A 12463-nucleotide genomic window follows, 5' to 3' on the forward strand; every position below is an offset into this window, starting at 1 on the left:
GGACACACAAGACAAGCCACTGCTACCGCATCACCTACCGCCACATGGAGAGGACCTTGTCCCAGAGAGAGGTCAGCCGTGTCCACCAGGCTGTGCAGGAGGCCACCGTGCAGCTGCTGGGAGTGGAGGGCAGATTTTGATGGCACTGCTTGGACCAGGCTGCAGCCTCTCGGGGCTCCAGGATTTGTGAGGGAGAAAAGGATATTGTTTGTAGGCTGAGACATCAGTCATGTTTTGATAAATGGGTCAGTTTTAGGACTTTCAGAAAATAAAAGATCACTCTTGAGAGACTGTTGACATAGCATCTGTCTTTTATTTGGGAAAAGAGGAGGGAAATGGAACGATAATATAAGAGTTCCCTCCTATTCCTTTAAGAAATGCTTTGCCCGTTGGCACTTAGTGTGGTTAATTGGTCCCTGGGTTCCATTAAAGTGTAAACACCAGGCATGATTTCTTGCCTGACAGGCTCTTCCACCCATGTAATAAGTGAAGCCACACAAAGGGATATCACAAACTCAAGATACCAGAAGATTGTTTGAATCAGCCTCCGTACTTACTTTCTTCTCTTCATTTTCTGCTTTGCAAAGGGCAGGCTTCAAACAGGGCACTAATGAAATGCCAGGACCCCCCTCAAAAGTGAAGGCAGTCACATGTCTGCATGGGGCAGCGTATTTCTTGCTTTTCATAAACCCGTGGCTCAGAGTCAGGCTCTGGCTTCACTCCCTTCTGGCCCACTGGTGAGAAAAGAAAGGAGCAAGAGGCTGGGAAGCACGCAGGGGCCAGGTCCTTGAATCCCTGCGAGTTTGATTGCCTAACAGGAGGCCTCTGCTTCCGGAAACGACCTTTAAGGAAGAATATAGGGCTTTGATGTTCCCTCCTTTCCATCCCAAGCACTTTGTAGTCTGCCTGCCTCACTCCTGACCATTTTTAATAATCAGATTCCATCCCTGGCATGATGCTGGAGGCTGATGGACGACCACAAGGGCTGGAATAAATATTTGATGAGGGGTGGCCATTATCAGCTAGCAGCATGGGGGGTGGGCAGCTGCTCTCCAAAGGGGCCTTAATGTCATTTTACAGTGTTATTCATTTGTACTTTTCCTTTGGATTTTCAAGGGAATTAAGGGAGCAGTGCCCCAACTCCTGCACCCATGCATGGCATCAAACTGCTGTCCAGGGTCCTGAGGCCCCCTCGATGCAGTTACTAAAGCGGATAGATCTTGTGTGGAATGCACACCATGATTAGTAATATCTTCTTCAGGAGTGTTTGCCAGCAGACCGTTTCCGACTAGCCTTAGGCTGTGTTTCAGAGAGCCATCTTCTCCCCAAGACCAGTTAGGCATTTATTAATATTCTGTAACAACCCAAGTTAGGTGGATAACACCCAGAAAATCACGGTGCGACCCCATGGCCCACAAATATTTGTCCAATACCGTGCTTGTGCCAAACCTTATACTCGGGCCTGGGGTAGGAGTGACATTCAGGAAGGTTCACAGAGGACTTTTCTGAATGTTTCCTCTCAATACTCTATAATGTATATCCATTATCTAACATTTTACTAATGAGGTACTAAGGCCTAAAGATGTCACAGGATTAGACCAGGAACAATAACCTCACACTCAGGCCTGCCACCTCCAAATTAGCACCTTCTGCCTACACAGACATTGGTTGGTGGTCGGGTCTGTGCCTCCCTCCTGCTCCTTGGGCCTCTGTTCTTTTCTAAGAACTCCAGCTGCATGAGCTTGTGCTGACCCCCTCTTTCTAATCTAGTGGGCTGACACTCACACCAAAGCAGACCCACCCCATCCAGCTCTTGACTTTTTTCATGGTTCCCATAGGAAAATAAGTAATGAGAAAGGAAACAATGGGAAAGATAATTTAATCCATAAGACGAACAGCACCTTGCAATTCAAAAACAGACAATTCTGTATAACATAGAGCATGGTGACTAACACCAGCACCGTCACTGTGACCCTCCAGAATGCTCGGTTCCCTCCTTCATAAAATGGGAGTAATAATAACACCTACTACAGAGGTTGATTGTGAGGACCCAGTGAGACCTCTCATGTGCTATACTTGGCATAGAACCTGGAACCTAACAAGCCAGCAGTAAATGATACCTGCTCTGATCATGATTCAGGTGGGAAACAGTAGAACCATGGAATATTGCAACTGGAACAGCTCCTGGGAGCAGCCACATGTGCCCCTAGCTGAGTGTCTACACATGAGGACCCTGGAGTCCGGAGGGGCAAGATGGCTTCCCTGAGGGCATAACTAGTTACTGTAGAGCTGTGCCCAGAACTGGGCTTTCTAGAGCCGTTTTCCACAACACCACACTGAGTCAGGCATCCTGAGTGTGACTTTACGTGAGAGGCAGGAAGGCTCAGGCTAGGGTTGCAGCCATGTCCTGGAGTTGAAGGCCAAGTATGCTTCAGGCCCATGCATCACTTATCCATGTCAACAGGCCTCTCAAGACGCCAGGCAGCCAGAGGTCAGCAGACACTGGCTACTCTGAAGGTCATGGTGATAAATTCTGTGACCAACTGCAGCTCAAGGGTGGAGCCATTTACCCCTTTGTCCCCTCCTTGCTTTTCCCTCTTCCGGATGAGTGACACCGTGAACTGATTCCCCTGTGCTGTACCCTGTGACTTATCATTCCTGGAACCAGCCAGTCACCACAACACTGGCCCAGTGCTCCCAGCCATTGGCTGGTGGCCCGATAGTCAAGAAAAGAAAAAGGAAACCCTTCGACGCTGGATGTTCTTTTATTTTTTAAATTCATTTTCATGCATCAGAGGAAACGAGTGAACTCAAAGAATTTACGGCAGCCTCCAAATGCCCACACGTGGACTCTACTTACTGAGACACCCCAGTGGGCACATTGTGTCCTCCATTCTCATGCTAGGAGTTTTCCAGTCTTCACAGTGACTACTGTCACAGCGCTTACAGGCTACGAGCCAGGGCCATCTGCCTCCACCCGTCTGTAGGCCACGTAAGTATTTGCCTGGTAGTGGAAGCGTCACATGACAGTGACATTGATGTGGCTAATATCGTCGTGTTTCGGGCACAGTACTCCACCTTCATACAGCTGTTTAGAGTGGGGACCGCTGTTCTACACAACTGATGGAGCCATGGAGTCATAGAAAGAGAGACCAAGTCCAGCCCTCATGGAGTTTATAGGCCTCCTCTTATTCAAACCTCACAAGCCCCTAGAGCTGGTCCCATTATCTCTCATTTCCAGGTGCAAGATTAAGGTGCACAGGGAAATGTTACAAAACCAGCAGCACTGGAGAAGGTCCTTCTGACCCCCCGGCCTGTGCTCTTAACATTGCCTCCCACTCCTCCCTGTGCACCTGCCCAGGCACTGAGACAACAGTAGGCAGGGCTGGGAGTTCATTCTGGACCACAGAAGAGGTGATGGACCACATAGTGGTGGAGACCTCACCTGCAGGAGCTTCAAGTTTCAGGATAGTGACAGAAGCTACAGACAAGCCACAGGACCTCTCAGTGAGATGCTAGGTCATCTGATGTAGGCTCTGGGGGCCAGCTTTGGGTTCTATGTCAAAACCACTAGAAGCCGCTTTTTATCTTCTGATGCTCAAAACCTTCAAGAGATTTATACATGTAGCCATCGCTGCTTCTGGACAGAAAGTCAGATTCAAGGTCACTTTCAGAGTTGAAAAGGTCAGCTCCTGAGTGACAGGGGAGAACCAAAACTGAGCAATCTAGGACCCTGTAAGGGCAATCGGTGCTCCCAGGAAAGTGTCCCAGCACCGGGATAGGGAGGAAATGTGGTTATTCCTGACCTCAGCAATTACTCAAGGTCGTGTTGACTCCGAGATTTCTGGGTGGCTTCTGTACCCAGAAATGCCTTACTGCTTTGAAAGCAGTCAAGAGAAAACAAATTACTGGTACTTTTTTCCTCCCATCCCTGAGCCCTGTGGCCATTCTCAGGAGGGGAGCGGTGCAGGAATGTTCCACTGGGCACAGGGCCAAGCCTGAGGCTGAGACCCAGGTCTAAACCCAGCTCTGCTCCAGGTGGGTCATCTAGCATCCCTAAGGCTTAATTTCCTCCACACTAAAACAAAGGTGGTAATCCCTGCCCTTCTTACTGCAGAGTACAAAATGAATGGCTCAGCAAGCACTAAGAAAGCTGTGCGTAAAACTCTCAAGTATTTCATGTTAACCTCACAACAACTCTGAAAGTAATCACAGTATGTCTGCTTAGGGGTTGAACACATCAAGCCCAAGGCCAGGACCAGGCTTCTCTAGTCAGCGGGTAATAGAGCTAGAATTTAAGGCCATTTGTCCGTAAGACTAAAAAGCCTATGGCCTTCCACCATGCCACGTCTGCCACATGTCTGCCACGCACAGAAGAGGGATGAAAACACCATCACAGCACATTGCCCTCTGCAGCCACAGCAATAAAACAAGGAACTCCCCCCTATAGCCTTCTCTCTCAAAATGAAGGCTAGGGTGTGTGTGTGTGTGTGTGCACGCCTAATGTGGACACAAGCCTCACAGAGGGCTTGGTGTTCTTACCAAGAATCAAACAATGGAGGGGACGCCAGACCACACTGAGTTAACAGCAGAAATCAAGGAGGCCACTTGAGACTGGTTACACAATAAGGATCCATCCAGAAAGAGAATCAGTGTGCTACACCCTAAAGCAGCACTTCCCAGCCCATGTTCCCTGCCACACCCTCAGCTACTGGCCATTCCTGGGCAGGGTGAAGGTGCACCCGGGGCTGTGTACAGGTCATGGCTGGCCAGCCAGACAGCAGCACTTCATCTTTCCCAGTCAAGAAAGGATTTTGGAAGACAATGTGTGGACTTGCCATTTTACAGGGAAAACTTTAAAGTCTATTTTTAACATCTTTTCACCTATCAAGAGTGAATTATTTGGGGTGTCTGGGTGGGTGGCTCAGTCAATCTTCCAACTCTTGGTTTCGGCTCAGGTCATGATCTCAGGGTTTGTGAGTTTGAGCCCCGCATTGGGCTCTGTGCTAACCGTGCAGAGCTTGCTTGGGATTCTCTCTGTCCCTTTCTCTCTGCCACTCTCTCCCTCGCTCTCTGTGTCTCTCTCAAAACAAACTTTAAAAAAGAGTGAATTATTTGAAGTCATCTATACTTTATTATTAATAAGAAATAACTAGGGTGCTGAAGCAACTCCATGGAAAAAAGAAAGTCTTTTCAACAAATGGTTCTGTAACTACTGGTTATCCGCATAAGAAAGAAAGAAAAGAATCTCGACCCTCCTCCACACTTCACACAAAGAATAATTTGAGATGGAGCATAGAGCTAAATACAAAAGCCATAACTTGTAAGGCTTCAGGAAAAAAATATAAGGGACTATCTTTGTGACCTCGGATAAACAAAGATTTCTTAGAGAGGACACAGAAAAAACTAGTAAAGAAAAAAGTGATAAATTGGACTTTTTCAAGATTAAGAACTTCTCTGCTTTGAAACACATCATTAAGAAAATGAATAGGCAAACCATAGATTGGGAGAAAATATTTGCAACCTGTATTTCACAAGGATTTATATCCAGAATGCACAAACAGTTCCTACGATTCAATGGTAATTTAAAAAAAACAAAACAAAACAAAACACCCTTTGAACGGAATGAGTGAATATTTGAACAAACACTTCACAAAAAGATTTATAAATGGCCAATAAGATGAAAAGATGCTCAGCCCTATTAGCCATCAGGAAACACATTTATGAAGTGATCGAGCAGACGGAACTAATCTACAGTGGCAAACGCAGATAGATCAGAGGTTGCTTGGGCCTGGGAAGTGATTGACTGAAAGGGGCACATGGGGCATTTTTAGGTGATGGAAACGTTCTATATCTTGAGAGGAGGGCAGTTACGTGGACAAATGCATTTGTCAAAACTCATCAAACCATACACTTGAAGATCTGTGCCTTTCACTGCATGTAAATTATGTATGTACAGTAACAAAGAGAAAAATTACCAAGCTGCTCTCACAGCCAAATGAATGCTACAACTCCAAAGCAGAGAAAGCTGCTCAGCTGTGTGGAAGCAGGGATTCTGGAAGACATGGGTAGAGAAGTGTCCAGAAGGACGCTGGAGGTGCACCTTGAGGTGCAACCATCTCCAGGAGAGGGGCAACACATGCTGGGGAGACTGGGTGAAGATGGAGGAGTGAGGGTGCAAGACCACCCCGCACAGGACACAGGCGCGAAGTGATGGAGCCCTCAATGCTGTCCTTGGAGCTGGGGTACGTTGGGCGACTGGCTGGCTGACTCAATGGCACAGAGAAGAGAAGGAGGGGCCCCAAGGGTTGCTGATAGAGCCTCTGGTTTAGCCATATAGCTTCTCCCCAAAGTCCTTCTGAGCTAGAACAGCACGGTGACAGTAGCCATACTCCCCTGCTCCAGCTGGGGCATCAAGCTTACAACAAAGCACATCCTGTGTCCGTCTTCCACCCGGTGGGAAGCACCCAGGCATCACAGTGAAGCCCAGCAGCTGCCGATGGCTTCCAGGATCCACAGAGCAGCTCCCTCCCACCTAGGGGAGGTTCATACTGTGGCTGGATTGAGAAATCAGACTCCCGTGACATTCTCCCTCCTGCCCTCAAGCCACCAGGCCTGACTATAGTCAGCGGTACTCCCTCCCTGGGTCAGAAGCTGGGAGGACCTGAAGGCTTGACCAAGGGGTCAAGATGCATGCTTTAGATATCAGATGTGAGCGGGGGCCCTGCCACTGACTGGCTGGGTGAACTTGAGGAGTTCCTGAGCCTCCTGACTCAGTTTCCCCATTTTACAAACGGGGGCACTAATCATACTCATTATGATGGAGGTTAGGTGAGCTAAGGCATGGGAAGCTTTTAGCACAATGAGCTGTTACAGGTGTAGCAGTATTTTTCTGAAGCCCATGTTGAGAAAATGTTCAGGAACTGGTTGTGGGGGATGGATGCTCAACCATGTGAATGTATTAAAGTCCACGGAATTGTATGATTTGAAAGTGAATTTCAAGGTATGTGAATTATAATCCCAATAAAACTGATATTTTGGGGGTGCCTGGGTGGCTCAGTCAGTTAAGCGTCCCACTCTTGATTTCAGCTCAGGTCATGATCTCACAGTTTGTGAGTTCGAGCCCTACGTCAGGTTCTCTGCTATCAGCTCAGAGCCCCCTTTGGATCCTCTGTCTCCCTTTCTCTCTGACCCTCACCTGCTCCCCCCCCTCAAAAATAAATAAGCATTAAAAAAATAATAATAAATAAAACTTATTTTTAAAGCATTAAGAATACTGACATTTAATAGTAATAAAATGTTATAAATATATATTTATCATATGACCCAGCAATTCCATTCCTAAAGTATTTCCCAAGAGAGATTTTAAAAAAGGATCTTCCTGAATTAGGACTGATGTGGATGTGATGTGCCTTCTCTGAAACTGGCAGCCAAGTCTGTCTTCCACTCCTTCCCTGGGATCTGGCCGCACCGAGGATTCAGCCAGCAGCTCCCACACAAGACTTGGAGCATATTCGACCACACACTTACCAGGGATGCTGTTTTCTGGTGATTAAAATGGAGTGTTCTACTTTCTGCCTTCTAGCACATGGACCTGGCAGCCTTCCACCCCTCCCCAGGGCTGGAGGGGCTGGCACTTGACCTCCTCAGAATGGCTCAGTGGGACAGCTACTTACTGTGTGATGTGGGGTTCCTGAAGTGTGAGCGTCACCCAAGAGCTTGTTAGGAATGCAGAGTCCCAGGCCCCTCCCCAGAATGCAATCAGAATCTGCATTTAATAAGATCCCTGATGATTGGCGTGCACTAGATCTAAAGAAGCTTTGGGCTAGAGCAATGAGCACCTTCCAGAGCAAAGAGGATTGAACTGCTCATCATTAAGGCTTAACCGGGCTGCAGAGAGAATGAGGAAGAAAATTCCACCCCTCAGATCCTTGTCCCCTGTTAGGAGCTGAACTGCATCTACCCAAAAAAGAGCTGTGGAAGTCCTAACCCCACTTACTGCAGTGTGATCTTATTTGGAGACAGGGTCTTTGACAATGTAATTCGTTAAGATGAGATCATCCTGGAGTGAGCCTTGGTTCAGAAGGTCCAGTGTCCCTGAAGGAAGACGGCCTCATGAGGACAGAGATGCACACAGAGGGAACGCCATGTGACATGTGCTGATACAGGCAGAGATTGGAGTTATGTAGCTCCAAGCCAAGGATCACCAAAGATCGCCAATAAACCACCAGTCACCAGGAAGAGGCAAGAGAGGATTCCAGAGGCAACAGAGCCCTGCTGACACCTTGAATTTGGACTTCTGGTCTCTGGAACTGTGAGAGAGTGAACTTCTGGTGTTTAAGCTCCCCAGTCTGTGGCACGTACTTAGGGCAACCTTAAGAAACTAATATAAGCCCCAAGCCAGAGGGACCAGCCCTCCTTCTCATTAGGACTCTGAAAAGAGGGTCACCTCACAGTTGCCCCTCCTCGCAGAATCTGCCTGGGAGTGAGCTGGGAAGCTGGAGCTGTGGTGTGTTTAGGTGGAGAGAGGCCTTCAAGTCTCACTTTCCCAAGAGACACTGGGTTTCTCTGGCCTTGAAGGAGCATCTCATGGGCCCCTTCAGGGAAACACTGAGAGGATAGCTGACTTGAGGGCCAGTATGTGGGCCTCAGGGACCAGAACACATGGGGGTGCTCCAGGCAGATAGCCCTGAAATGAGCCAGAGAAGGAGGGCCTGTTCACACAGAGAGTGCCAAGGCCGTGGGTGCTACCAGGCAGTGACCTTGGTGCCCGAGGTTGTCAGGGTGTGAGAGACAGAGGGGCCGTGGACTGCCTGTGACAAGAGGAAGAGCAAGTCTCAAATGCTTTTCACACACTAGGTGAGTCTTCTGGATCCTCCAGGAGTCCGCCCTGCACTGGGAAGGGAGTGACAAGAATCTGAGAATCTGCCTCCTGCTCCAGCCCCTGGTGGCAGGTAGTTGGGTGTGGCTCTGGGAGGGCGCTTTCACTGTGGCCCCAGCCAGTGCCAGTGACCACTTACTCCCCCAGGTCTGCCTAGGCAGAGGGTGTTCTGACTGTTTCAGAGGCATTCAAGGCATCACAAGTAATATCTCCCCACTTTCCTCCACCCCTGCTTCTCTTCCTTCTTTTTCTTTGTCTCCTCCCTCCCTCCTCTCCTCTTCCTTCCTCCCCAATCCCCTTGCCCCCCTCCCCCCCCCTCTTCAGCCCTCCTAGAGAATGCAGCTCTGGCCTGGATTAACTCAGCTCTGGATGATGGGAATGCAGCCACAGCCCCGGCCAGATGGAAGGACACTGGCCTGCTCACCTGCTCACCCCCTTTGATGAGGGAAACAGCACCTGGCAAATTGCCACTCCCTGGTGAGGGCAACCACTAATTCTCCTGTCACTGCCCATTAATCACCTCATGTCCAGGCTGGGCACAGGCAGCAGAGCCTCTTAATAGCACGGGGAGAAACAGCTCGTTGAGCTTCTCGGACAAGCCCCCCCAGAACCCAGAGGAGGGGATGCTAAGCAGTGTTGGCCTCCCTGCATCACGCCTCGGGGCTGGCTGGCTCTGATGCAGTTACGCTGTGCTATTCCAGTCAGGGCCCAGGCCCCAGGTTACCTGTGTTTGCTGGGCCAGCCCCCCCCCCACCCCCAGAAGGCTCTGAATGGTGTTTGCCAGTGACTCCACTTGGGTCGGGCTAGTCTAATTCCTGGAGTTTAATGCTGTGTGGGGGCCTCAGGGCTTGAAAAATACTGTTTAATAGGGTCACTTAAAGCTCATTCTCAAGATAATGAAGAAAACACAGACAGTTCACCAAGGTGGTTAGGAGCTTGGGCTTTGGAATCAGGCAGATGCAAGTTGAAATGTGGGATCCTTGAGCACAATGCCTCTTACTTAGCCTCACAGACCCACAGCTGTAGGATGAGATGTGAAATTGTCATAAGGATTAAGTGACACATTGCATGGAAAAGCAGCTAGCATTGGAGCTGGTAAGCAGGCACAGAAAGAAAGAAAGAAAGAAAGAAGAAAGAAAGAAAGAAAAAAAGAAAGAAAGAGAAATAAGGAAAGAAGGAAGGAAGGAAGGAAGGAAGGAAGGAAGGAAGGAAGGAAGGAAGGAAGGAAGGAAGGAAAAGAAAAAGAAAAAGAAAAAGAAAGGAAATCTGGGTGTAGTTTCAGAGAGGACCACAATCCCAACTGAAGGGATTGTGAGGTCTGTGAAGTTTCTGGGGGAAAAAATATGGCACTTGGAGGTATCCAGGAAAATCTAGATCCAAAGAACCCTTAGTGATCATTTGTCCAGTAGCCCCATTTTAGAGATGAATTGCTGAGACCCAGAGAAGTAAAATGACTTGCTGTATTATATGGATGATTTCAACTATCAGATATCAGAATACCCAATCTAGACTGGCTTACACAATTATCTCAGAGAACGAGAAGCCTGCAGGGGACAGCTGATTCAGTGCTCTGATGCTGTTACTGAGACCTCAGGCTCTTCTCATCTTTGTGCTCTACCAACTGCAGCATGTGGACCATGTCTTCCCCTCATGGTTGCAATATGGCTGCAAGCGCATCAACAAAGATGTCTCCATACAACCTCCAAAAGCAAGAATGAAGATGGCAAAGTATCTTAGTTTCTCTTCACAAATTTATTTTTATCATAGAGAAAGTATTTCTTAGCCTTCCTTCAAACCTCATCAGCCAGGTTTAGTTCACATGCCCACACTCCAACATCTCAAGGTAAGTGGGAAAGGAAGTATCTAGCATTTCCAGCCTCTGTTGTAGGAAAAAGGCTCTGCCAGAAAAAATAAGTGGAGTGGGGAATGTTATTTTATAGGAAGCCAACAGTGTCTCCCAGACTGGCCCAATGTCATGCAGCTACTTGGCAGTCAGAAACTACAGGGACTAGTTAAGCTGAAACTTGGGGTCCAAACTGAACAGAGTGTGTAGAGGCTAGTCCAGGCAGGATGAGGCTGTGGAGGGCAGCCTGGGTGTGCTAGATACCGAAGCCACTCGACTAACAACTCCACTTCCCACAGGGCTCACCCCTCATGACCTTTCTGCCAGGGTGTTTGTCAGTGAGGGTGGCCAACATCCCTTTGTGGATTAATCAGTCAAGGATGTCAGTATTCATGACATGAAAGATGGCCCTCCAGAGCTGACGCTTTATGAAGTGTGTTTACTCACAGCCCATGCCTTTTCTTCTAGCGCTTTTAAGCTCTTTACAAATGTTCATTTATTTATGTCCATAACTCATGGTGAGGTAGATGGCAAATATTCTTTCCAGTGATGAGAGCATTCAGTATGGAGACAAAGTGGAAGAACTTGTTCAAAACCACAGAGAAACCAGTGTTCTGATTCACAGGGGCTTACCATATTTGTTGTCAGGGACTGCATATCACCAGAAATCAAAATGCTAAACCCTTGGTCACTTTCTGAGGTTTAATGTCAAGATTGCAATTGTGGTTGATCCAAAGGCTTGGAGGTGGGAAGCAGCTGGGCCCAGGTGGGGGGCTTCATGTGGCTTTTAGTGGCAGGGCCCCGGGTTTTTTTAAAAATATATTTTATTGTCAAATTGGCTTCCATACAACACCCAATGCTCATCCCAACAAGTGCCCTCCTCAATGCCCATCACCCACTTTCCCCTCTTCTCCACCCCCATCAACCCTCAGTTTGTTCTCAGTTTTTAAGAGTCTCTTATGGTTTGCCTCCCTCCCTCTCTGTTTGTAACTTTTTTCCCCCTTCCCTGACCCCATGGACTTCTGTTAAGTTTCTCAAGATCCACATATGAGTGAAAACATATGGTATCTGTCTTTCTCTGACCGACTTATTTCACTTAGCATAATACCCTCCAGTTCCATCCGCGTTGCTGCAAATGGCCAGATTTCATTCTTTCTCATTGCCAAGTAGTATTTCATTGTATATATAAACCACATCTTCTTTATCCATTCATCTGTTGATGTACAGTTAGGCTCTGTCCATAATTTGGCTATTATTGAAAGTGCTGATATAAACATTGGGGTACATGTGCCCCTATGCATCAGCACTCCTGTATCCCTTGGGTAGATTCCTAGCAATGCTATTGCTGGGTCATAGGGTAGATCTATTTGTAATTTTTTGAGGAACCTCCATACTGTTTTCCAGAGTGGCTGCACCAGTTTGCATTCCCACCAACAGTGCAAGAGTGTTCCCATTTCTCCACATCCTCTCCAGCATCAATAGCCTCCTGATTTGTTCATTTTAGCCACTCTGACTGGCGTGAGGTGGTATCTGAGTGTGGTTTTGATTTGTATTTCCCTGATGAGGAGTGATGTTGAGAATCTTTTCATGTGTCTGTTGGCCATCTGGATGTCTTCTTTAGAAAAGTGTCTATTCATGACTTCTGCACATTTCTTCACTGGATTATTTGTTTTTCAGGTGTGGAGTTTGATGAGTTTTTTTATAGCATTTGGGTACTAGCCCTTTGTCTGATATGTCAT

The 12463-nt window shown here is 47.8% G+C and overlaps 1 protein-coding gene across 25 annotated transcripts in view; it reads left to right on the forward strand.

Annotated features, from left to right (window-relative positions):
* FARS2 (phenylalanyl-tRNA synthetase 2, mitochondrial) overlaps positions 1 to 12463 on the forward strand; it is a 553641-nt gene that overhangs the window by 531171 nt on the left and 10007 nt on the right. For 23 of the 25 annotated variants that reach the window (XM_053223101.1, XM_053223100.1, XM_053223098.1 and 20 more), the window contains one exon: positions 2 to 295. The exons of 1 other annotated variant lie outside the window; for it this stretch is intronic. In XM_053223101.1, coding sequence (XP_053079076.1) covers positions 2 to 219 — 218 coding nt within the window. In that variant the 3' untranslated portion in view covers positions 220 to 295. Of the gene's footprint in view, position 1; positions 296 to 12463 lie in introns of those variants that run through there. One more of the 25 variants, XR_008298705.1, reaches the window with a different exon arrangement.

This window comes from Acinonyx jubatus, chromosome B2 (genome assembly GCF_027475565.1).
Source record: "Acinonyx jubatus isolate Ajub_Pintada_27869175 chromosome B2, VMU_Ajub_asm_v1.0, whole genome shotgun sequence".
In the NCBI taxonomy this organism is placed as follows: Eukaryota; Metazoa; Chordata; class Mammalia; order Carnivora; family Felidae; genus Acinonyx; species Acinonyx jubatus.